Consider the following 10,547-nt stretch of genomic DNA (forward strand, 5'->3'; position numbering starts at 1 on the left):
GAAATTCATAAATCTTCGACCATCTCGTCCAACTTTATTGGGTCATTTTCTTCATGTTGTTTATTATTTGCCATAATCTCACTCGCATTCTTCCCTACATGCGCTCCCGTATTTCCTTCAACTCATCTTCTTTCCATATTCTTTGTTTGTTGTCTGACCTCTCTCCCATTTGCCTTCCTCCACAAAGCATCTCTAGGTTTAAACTTCGCCATACTGACTGTCAATCTATGATTAGAGAACCACCTTCCATCTAGACTCCACAATGCTCTCTTTGCTTCTTCTAACCTACCATACCTAACGAAAGAAAAACCGAGGGACCTCTTCTATTTCTTTTTGATGCAATAAACACATCCATTATCTTACCAAATTAGCTGCATAATGTTTCAACCCACTTTCGGCCGGCGTTAGGAGGGATATTTTCCAGTACAGAGAATACGCCATTACTTGGGAATGACAATACGATGATGGGGATTGTTCATGTTGTTAAGTAATATTGCAATGTCATTAATTATCGTTGTATAAAATTAACATATTTCCTATAATTTTTATATTTTGTTTTTGAACTTAGTTTTAAGCTAATTTTTTGCAGCAAAAATTCATTAATTTACTAATAATAAACCTAAAAGAAAAAGAAAAAAATCCAAAAAGCTTCTCAAGTCGTTACAAAGACACACCTTCAAGATCTCACCACATAGCTGGACACCTGTTGCAATATCAAAATCATACATTGATTGAAAGCATAAATAAATCTTAACTCAATTAGTTTTAAGTTAGAATCGTGACTTAAACTCAATCAGTCATAAATAATTATAAGAAAGGTTATACAATGCATCTTTTAATTATATTAAAATTAAAAACATAAAACACATGGTACCATTATAATATTGAGTTCTTTAATTTGTATAGAATAACTATTTATAACTATTTATATTGCTGAAATAGGAAGCAACTATCTGTTTTCTATTCTATTAACGAAACAATTGATCTCATTATTGATGAAAAGTGAAAAATTTATATTATATAATAAAATATTTTTTATTTCAAGTTATTTTAAAAATAATAATTTTAATTAATAAATATATTATTTTCTAGTTTTTAATTCATCTTTTAATTAATAACTCTTTTATTGTATAAATAAAATAATAAATATGTAATTATATAATAAAAATATAAATTATATATATATATATATATATATATATGTTTATGTTAAATTAATAATATTGACACATTTAGAAATCAGTCGATTTTGAACAATCTATACTTCAAAAATATCTGTCGGGATAAGTAATCTTATTTTTATTAAATTTATCCAAAGCAATTACATAGTGTTTTTCTTTCAAAAATAAAAGATATTAATACAGAGAAAATGGAAAAGAGTACATAATATAATATATAAATTAGACTGATATTCGCAAGAGTTGAATTATTCCGACATTATTGTCATTGAGGACACGTCTGCGTATTTGTCTCATTTCCCGGTACCTTGGCAGCATCCATAACCATACGCCTCCAAAAACTAAGAGAGACGGGAGAATAATGGCTCCCCACATGACAACAAAGTTGAGGTTTGTCCAAAACATGGACGGAGATATTAGTGTCATGCAGTTAAAGTAGGAGACGGATAGAAAATAAAGCGGGATAAGAAGAATACGAGCTACATCGTATAAAAGGAAAACGGTTAGAAGAACCGGAAGCCCAAATGCTATAAAATTGAATATCCAAAACCCTAAAAACAAGTTGGGATTCATGATTGCTGTACCTGTTTTCCTTGTTTCGTTACCCAACAAATGTTTAGAAAATTTTTCATCGTAATTGTCGTTAAAGAGTTTAAATTTAGTGGTAGTAGTAAGGCTTGAGGGGTTGGTGGTGAGGTTACTAGTGTTATCACCTTGCCAAAGACCTCTCGGTGGGCTTAAAGATGATTGGTAGATCGCTGTTATGACCAGCGCCGCTACCACCAGTGTTGCGTTGAGCATGTTCTCCGACAACCCATTCTTTGTACGAATCAACTTTACTAATGCTCTTTCAGGACGACTAGTTCTTTTCTTAATGCGCTTAATCTTGGCGGTGGTCGTATCATCGTCTTCGGCGCTACTCATGTTCAACCCTTGTCTTCCAACATTTTCTATGATTTCTCGAGCTGTCAAGCCTTCCGAGTTCTTAGCTTTTACATCTAACCCATAAAAGGAATCCAACAACAGTTGTACTGCCTGCGTAGAATATTATAAATAGTCATTAATAAAATGATCAAAGGATCACAACTTATTATTATATTGCATATATACCTGATGTTGTTTCTTTGTAGCTGCAATGTGCAACACAGTGTTGTCATCATCATCTCTCCAATTCACAACCTTTCTTTCCAAACCATTGCCTCCTCCACGATGGTTCTTTCGAAGCCATCCATGTAAGAGATTAAAAGCGTCGGTGTGGTCATTTTTCAGAGCAAGATGTAATGCAGTCTCGTTACGAACCGTGACATCCTCAACGCATTCAGGGCAAGTTTCAAGGAACTGGAATAAAAGATTAGAGTTCCCCACTGCAGCTGCACAATGGAAAGGGGTCATCCCTTCCCTTCCTTTGACGCGAACCAGGTCTTTATCGGTCTCCAACAGTCGAAGCACTAGCCTCGTATGCCCCATTTTGAAGGCCAAGTGCATGGGGCTAAACCCATCTTGGTTTAGCTTCCGACCAAACGAAGGCTTCAAGTTCATCATCTCCATTGCAAACTTAATTTGGCCCTTATTTGCTGCTATGTGAAGTGGAGTATCGATGAAAGGAATCTGATCAATATGCTCCAACATGTATGGATCCTCTCCAATTAGAGAGTACAAGGCATCAATATTTCCTGTTCCAGCTATTTCTCTCAAGCTTGGATCCATGCTTTTGTTTCTTTCTTTAAATGATGAAGAAATTAGGAGAGTTGCAAAACGACTATCCTTATTTGAAACCTCAACTGATTTAACTCAATCTTACACTAAACTAATCCCCCAAGGGTATATTTATATTGCACAACAATATCGAATATTTTAAAAAATGATTAATATATTTATATCTAAGGACGGATATGAATCGATGGCCGCCTATTACAGACATCAATAACTTGACTCCCAATCCCCATTTCTCACTTTAATATAATTTCGACGCATTTTCGCCATTTGCTCTAGGGCAAGTTGACCAGCTTCGCTTTAAAACAATGTACTCTTAAACAAGGGAGAAGCTAGAAAAAATTTGTAGGGGCCGGATAAAATTTTAATTTTTAATAGTTTATATATTTATAATTTGTAAAAGATTAAATCGAAATTTTATAATTTTAGGAGGCCAAAGTGAAATTTTATCTTTACTAATTTCAAATTTTAAAAACATTTAAGCGCCTAAAAATAATTTTACATTTTGAAATCTAAAAGTTGATGGACTAAATTCTTAGAAATAAAAGTTTAGGGACTAAATTTCAAATTTGTGAAGAGTAACGAGGTTTATGACATATATTAACCTACTCATATTGTTAATATTATGGTATATGAAGTATTAATTTTAAATAATTTTTAAGTAATTAATATAAATTCTTTATAAATTTGAATTTAAATTGCTAAGGAAAGAAATAATTTCAATATATAAATTATATTTAAATTGTAGTTAATATAAATGAAGGATAAATTTATAATTTCACACTAAAATCAACTTTTGAAAATCCAAAACCTATTTTTTTAGATTTTGGTTTTTCTTAAAAATATTTTGACAACTTGGTTTGGTTTGAAAAAAAATTTATTTATATCATAGGATATTAGAAATGTACATTTAGACATCAATTTTGAATGAAGTCTTATTATATATAGTAGCATGTTGGCACAAAATGGAAACAAGTATTTTTATATTAATTATTTTTTGACAAATTCCACAAAAGTGGGACATGTTATTAATCGAAATATTTATAAATTAAATAATAATATTAATATTAAATAATTTTTTAAGTTTATAATGTTATTACTAAATATTCTACCTTTGGTATTTTTATTAAAACTTTAAATATATATAATTGTATATTTTCTTTATAAATAATTGATTGTAAATTTTTATACATTGTACTTTATGTTATAATAAAATTATTTGGTATTAAGTTAACTAATAGAAAATATTCATATTTTAAATATGTATTTCTTTTTATAATATTTATTTTAACAATTTTTACACTAGATCTATTTAGAAAATAGTTTAAAGATAATATTTTAGGGTTAATATTTAGTAACCTTGTAATAATGTATATTTTTATTTGGCGAGACAACCTTAAAATTGTCAAATGTCTCTTTTTTAAAATATATATATTTTTTATTTCACAGTAACTTTAATCTTACTTGTGGAATCTAAAACTCCACAAATAGTAAACCAAATATTATTTGAATATTTAAACAGTATCAGAAGCAGTAACTCTATGATAGAGGTATCATCACAAATTTTACATATTACATTTTAGTATGTCATTAATATGTCATAGTATATAAAATATGTTTCACAATATATCACCTCGTTCCGTCTCTGTCACTAACTTACTACAAATAATTCTCTTAAAATAACCACACTCAAAAGGCTAACCAACCATAACTTACTACAAATTGATTTTAAAAATTATAATAATTTAATCGATTTAATTTTTAAATCAAATCGATTAAATTATTAAATTTCAGTTCAATCGATAAAACCAGCGGGAATGATATGTTATCGACAGTAGAAAGAAAATTATATTTCATTTAAGAAACCACCTTCCATAAATAGAAAGAAGAGGAGAAGATAAGATTGGTTTGGCTTTGGTTTATTTGTTGTTTATTTAGCCACTAGAAGGGGCGGCGGCGGAGTAGTCGCCTAAAATTGGAAACTTGTATTTTTTTTATAATAAACTATTAAATCAACAGTAAGCAATAATTCAACGCATTTAGTCTAATATCTATTTTTTTATTTTACAACTATTAGGATTTCAATTAATTTTCATCCCTAAGGAAAACAACGAAAATAATAATATAATAATTTAAAGAAGAGCAAAACAAAATTCATACCTAATATATTTTTCCTAAATACAAAAAAAAAATCATATCCAATATTAAATCGATTAAATATTTTTTTCTTTCTTTCTCCTTTGAATATTCCAAGCAGTCCACTAGTTAGAGAATATTCTTTATTTCTTAAAGTATCGATACATTAAAGACAGAAGACTATATAATAAAACAAAAAGTAAGGATATTATTCATAACCAATCAACTTCGAGCAATAACATGCGTCTATTTATCTACTTCTTTAGGTATTTAAATATAATTTAAATACTCTTTCAACATTTAAATATTCCTTTTTTTATTTATTTATAATATACCAAATAATAAATCGAGCCCGTGGTTTTGGAATACTTTCTATAGGAAGGGCCAAGAAAGAGCTATATATATCCATTTTGGGGTCAAATAAATCTAAACTAGTATTTTTACCTGTGTCTATATTTATTTTAAAATATTATATTTATCTGATATATAAAATAATTTTAAAACAGAAAAGAAGTAACAAATGTTGTAAATGTTCCATATCTTCAATTATTTTCCTGAATTTTGATACCTTATATGAAAATTTGTTTTATGATCAATATGTATCAATAATTTTTAAAATTAAATAATATTAATTAAAATATTCACCAAAGTGATAAGAATATATATAATTCAAAATTTTAAACATTTTATTTTCAAACGCATATTCCTAAATAAATAATATATTTTAAATTATTATTTTGGTAATACTAATTTCTTAGTAAATATGTTTTTAAATTAAATACTTTTTTCAAGATTATCTTAAAATTTTTAAGTTGAATCTTATTCAAAGAACCAGAATAATTTACGTCTAACTCCTCTCAAATCATAGACTATCGAGGGAACATGTAAGTTCCTTCACCCCTTTTAGATAATCCTTCTCAAACATGTAAGTTGAATCGTATTTTTGTTTTGGTCACACAAATTTTAAAATTATTATTTTAATCATTAACATTATCAAAATTTAATATTTTGGTCACTCATCTATTAAATCACTTACAATGGCCTCTTTTATTGGCAAAAAAAATAAGCCCTCAAATATTTACAGATTTTATCAATTTAGTTCTAAATGTAAAAAATTTTAACAAATTTAACCCTTAACTTTACACATTCTATTGATTTAGTCTTAATTCTTAAAAGTTAAAAACTTCAAAACATAAAAACCATTTACATGTTCATTCTTGATAAAAAAATACATAAGATTTATAATAAAATACAAAATTATAAAAAATATTTATTTATAAGTAAATATTTTTCTCTCTTTCTAACATGAAATTTGTTTATTAAAATAATAATTTTATAAAATGAAACAATTTAAGTGAAAAACCATAAAGAAAACTTAAAAAATTCAGGTGATGACATTGCATAATCTCATAATGTCACGAGATCAAATTGAGAAAAACAACCAAGTTTTAGTACTAATGTGAACAAAAAATAATAATCATGGACTACAATAAGAAAAGTTAATAACGACTCGCTAATAAATCTCCATTCTTTATATTAGCTAGGATAAATCTCAAAATTATATATGAACTTTGATTTAATGTGCAATTGAATACATAATTTTTAATTTGGTGCAATTATACACATAAAACTCTAATTGTGGTTGAAATGTATATTTGAAACTTTAATTTTGATCTAGTCATACACATTTAAAAAATAAATATATCAATTTATTTTTATATTGGATGAATATAATTATTTATGTATGCAAATATAAACATAAAATTACGTTATATCAATAATTGTGTTAATAATTTAGAATAATTGGATCAAATCAAAATTTTATGTAAACAATTACATATTAAACCATAATTCGTGTATAGTTTTAAGACTTATCCCTATTTTTTTTTTCAGTGACCCTCTTTGGATATCACACAATCCTTAAGCAAAGAATAAAATAAAATAGATCACCATTTTTTTTTTATCACAATGAATCTCCATTCTTGATATCACACAATCCTTAAGCAAAGAATGAAATAAAGAGTTGTGGTAATAAATCTTCCTTGTTTATGTTAGCTAATACTACTTTATAGGATATAACACAATTTGGAGCAGCATAGGAATCTTCCCTTTTCTAACTTTATGTTTGGATTAGGAAAATGGAAGAGAACAGAAAGTAAAGCAAGAGAATCAAACATTACAAAATTTGGGTTAAATTATGCTATTAGTCCCTATACTTTATAAAAGTTATGGATTAAATCCTTATACTTTAATTTGATATTTTTTTAGTCTTTGTATAGTCCTTACCAAGAAATAACTGCTAAATTCATTAAGTTAAGTTTTGTTATTTTCAAAAAAGTAAACTACATTACAACTCACTCTAAAATAGTGCCGTTCCTATTTTGGTCACTCTAATTAAGATAATTTCTCGATTTGATCAGCATCGTTAAAAATTTCGTTAATCCTCTAATAAATTATTAATATGATATTTTTTTTTAACTAAAGCTAGAGACCTATTAAACTACATACGCCTTAGATTTGTTGGCTTGGAGAAAAACTATAATAAATAAATATTCTATAAACATGCAAAGAAATATTTTAAAAATTATACAAATAAGGATTATAACATAACCAACTTAAATTTAACAAAAAAAATCACATGCGTTAACAATTCAACTTATATTATTAAATTCAAAAATAAAAAATAAATTTCTAAAAATAAAAATAGAATAAAATCTATTACCTGTGTTATTCTACTCTTTCTCACTATAGAACAGTAATTGTGGCGATGAATAAAACAACTTTTACTTCTAAGAGTAATTTATTCTATTCCTTGCTTAATATTTAATTTATTCTATTCTTTAAATCACTCTTTACCTAAAAGTCAAGCAATTAGGACGTACTTTATAATGTTTTAAATAAGGATCATTGGTAGTATGTTATTTTAAAAGTCAAGGAGATTAGCATGAATGATAGCTTGAGAGAAGCAGCTGCAACAGGAAATATTGATGCCTTTTATGCTTTAATTCAAAAGGATCCCTACATGTTGGAGCGCATTGACCACATTCCTTTCATTCATACTCCACTTCACATAGCTGCAACTGAAGGCCAAATTAAGTTGGCAATGGAGATGATGAACTTGAAGCCTTCGTTTGCTAGGAAGCTAAGCCAAGATGGGTTTAGCCCCATGCACTTGGCCTTCAGAAACGGCCACACCAAGCTACTGCTTCGACTCTTGAAGACCGATAAAGATCTGGTTCGCGTCAAAGGAAGGGAAGGAATGACTCCTTTCCATTGTGCAGCCACAATGGGGAACTCTAATCTTTTATTCCACTTCCTCGAAGCTTGTCCTGAATGCATTGAAGATGTGACAGTTCGAGACGAGACTGCGTTACATCTTGCTTTGAAAAACGATCACATCGAAGCTTTTAATCTCTTAACCGGATGGCTTCAAAGTAATCGTCGTAGAGGAGCCAATGAATTGGAAAAGAAGGTTATCAATTGGAGAGATGATGATGGCAACACTGTGTTACACATTGCAGCTATAAAGGAACAACACCAGGTATACTAATTTCCTTTTGTATATATATTTACGCTAGCTATTGATATATTTATCTAATAGTGTGTGATAATATATTAATTACGCAGGCACTAAAAATGTTATTATACGTCGGGAAATACTTAGACGTAACAGCTAAGAACTCAGATGGTTTAACAAGTCGAGAAATCATAGAAAAGGTCGAAAGAAAAGGTTTGAACATGAGTGACGCCACCGCCACCAAGATTAAACACATTAAGAAAGGAACCCATTGGCATAAAAGAAGATTAACAATGTTGGTTCGTGCAAGAAACGGGTTATCGGGGGACATGATCAACGCAACGTTGGTGGTTGCGACGCTAGTTATAACAGCAGTTTACCAATCATCTTTAAGCCCACCGAGAGGTGTTTGGCAAGGTGATAATAACAGTATCCCCACCACCAACTCAAATACTCTTCAAATCTTAGACGACAATTACAATAAATCCAGATTCAAACACCTGTTGGGTGAAGAAACAAGGAAAAGCGGTACAACAGTGATGAATCCCGACATGTATTATGGGTTTTGGGTTTATAATCTTATAGCATATAGCTTGCCGGTTCTTCTAACAGTTTTTCTCCTCTCCAATGTTCCTCGTTTACTCCTTATCCCGCTTTATTATCTAAGTGTCTCCTACTTTTACTCGATGACAATAATATCACCCTCGTCGTTTTGGGTAGACGTTAATTATATTCTTGCCAATGTAATCTCTGCTATCCCCTTTGCCCTACTTTTCGGAGTCATCCGCTTATGGATGTCACCAAACTACAAGGAATTCAGACAATTACATAGACTTCTCCGTAGTGGCAACCTTGTCATAATCATGTTTATATTCAACTATGTAATTGATTTCTTTTTTAATGTTTTTATAATAATTAATTTAACCTTTATTTTTTTCTCATTTTACTCTTAATTTTTGTATCACTTTAATCTTAAAACTCCAAATTTTATTAAACACTAATGTGACAACTCGTGTAACAATTCATGATTAAAATTATACGTGTCAAATTTTCGATTTAGCAATTCATTAACAATTGAAACTTTGAAAATTTGATTAATTTACTTATTTATTTTTAATATTTGTTAATTTATCCTTGTATATAAATAAATTTATTAGTATAAACCGATTGAACTATAAAAGAGACTAAGAAGGAGAAATTTCAATTGGTGTAGACGGTGCAAATAAAAAAATATCATATAATATCAATTTTAACAGTCCAGTAACTTAAATAAAAACTCTCAAATAATTCAACAATCATTTTATAAATTTTTTAAGTTAAATAACCTTGGGTATAGTAACTGAACAGGCCAATTAATCTACTTAAAAGCCCAATGTAGGCTCATTGGGCACATGCATGTGATACGTTGTCGTTTCATGAAAGAAAACATGTTGGTCTTCTTCATGTCGGCACATAAAGCATTACTATCCTTATCACAGTTTCGCATCCCTTTTGGCTATTATCTTATTCACTACAATTTAAAACAAACAAATTCAACATTATAATGAAAATAGGATGGAATTTGTTTTCGCAAATAATATTAATTCTTGCAACATATTCTGGCACTCTCAACTCTCAATCATTAAATTTAATTACAAATAAACAAATTCTAGGCTGTTTGTTGCTGTGTATTACACTGCTTACAGGTGCGCCTGGACCCCACCAATCAACCATCCACAATCCACTTCTTCTTATATAAATATCTCCCATTTCTTTTCTTTTCCTTTTTTGATAACGCCCTCTCCTTCAAAATCAAATGTCATATACAATCATAAAATATTACAATATCCTCATTTAACTATGTGATAAATTTTTTAAAAAATCTAATTTAATAAATCTTAAGCAATAATTTGATAATTAATTTAATAGATTAGTACTTATTAATAAGTAAAATATATATTTTAGATCTAAATTGATTTAACGCTTGTTATTAGATTATCAAGATTAAAACATAATACTGTAAT

General features: G+C 28.6%; 2 protein-coding genes across 2 annotated transcripts; one reads left to right on the forward strand and one right to left on the reverse strand.

Annotated features, from left to right (window-relative positions):
• Window positions 1-1,278: 1,278 nt before the first annotated feature.
• Window positions 1,279-2,980, reverse strand: LOC108469187 (ankyrin repeat-containing protein BDA1-like). The gene is made up of 2 exons (XM_017770082.2): window positions 2,289-2,980; window positions 1,279-2,213 (listed from the first exon to the last, which is right to left on the reverse strand). Exons 1-2 carry the CDS (start codon window positions 2,883-2,885, stop codon window positions 1,401-1,403), a joined length of 1,410 nt encoding a protein of 469 aa, XP_017625571.1. The 5' UTR covers window positions 2,886-2,980; the 3' UTR covers window positions 1,279-1,400.
• A 4,985-nt stretch (window positions 2,981-7,965) lies between these two features.
• LOC108468347 (ankyrin repeat-containing protein BDA1-like) lies at window positions 7,966-10,282 on the forward strand. Its single transcript, XM_017769237.2, has 3 exons — window positions 7,966-8,568; window positions 8,655-9,384; window positions 10,230-10,282. The coding sequence occupies exons 1-3, from the start codon at window positions 7,972-7,974 to the stop codon at window positions 10,280-10,282; spliced, it is 1,380 nt and encodes a 459-aa protein (XP_017624726.2). The 5' UTR covers window positions 7,966-7,971.
• The last annotated feature ends 265 nt before the right edge of the window (window positions 10,283-10,547 follow it).

The sequence above is a fragment of the Gossypium arboreum genome, chromosome 8, assembly GCF_025698485.1.
Source record: "Gossypium arboreum isolate Shixiya-1 chromosome 8, ASM2569848v2, whole genome shotgun sequence".
Classification (NCBI taxonomy): Eukaryota; Viridiplantae; Streptophyta; class Magnoliopsida; order Malvales; family Malvaceae; genus Gossypium; species Gossypium arboreum.

Bases quoted from the DNA above. Each gene is read 5' to 3' on its own strand.
- LOC108469187 (XM_017770082.2), bottom strand. From the start codon at position 2,885: ATGGATCCAAGCTTGAGAGAAATAGCTGGAACAGGAAATATTGATGCC. The intron at 2,214-2,288 runs GTATATATGCAA...TATTCTACGCAG, and splicing joins CTACAAAGAAACAACATCAG to GCAGTACAACTGTTGTTGGA.
- LOC108468347 (XM_017769237.2), top strand. From the start codon at position 7,972: ATGAATGATAGCTTGAGAGAAGCAGCTGCAACAGGAAATATTGATGCC. The intron at 8,569-8,654 runs GTATACTAATTT...TTAATTACGCAG, and splicing joins CTATAAAGGAACAACACCAG to GCACTAAAAATGTTATTATA. The intron at 9,385-10,229 runs GTAGTGGCAACC...CACTGCTTACAG, and splicing joins ACAATTACATAGACTTCTCC to GTGCGCCTGGACCCCACCAA.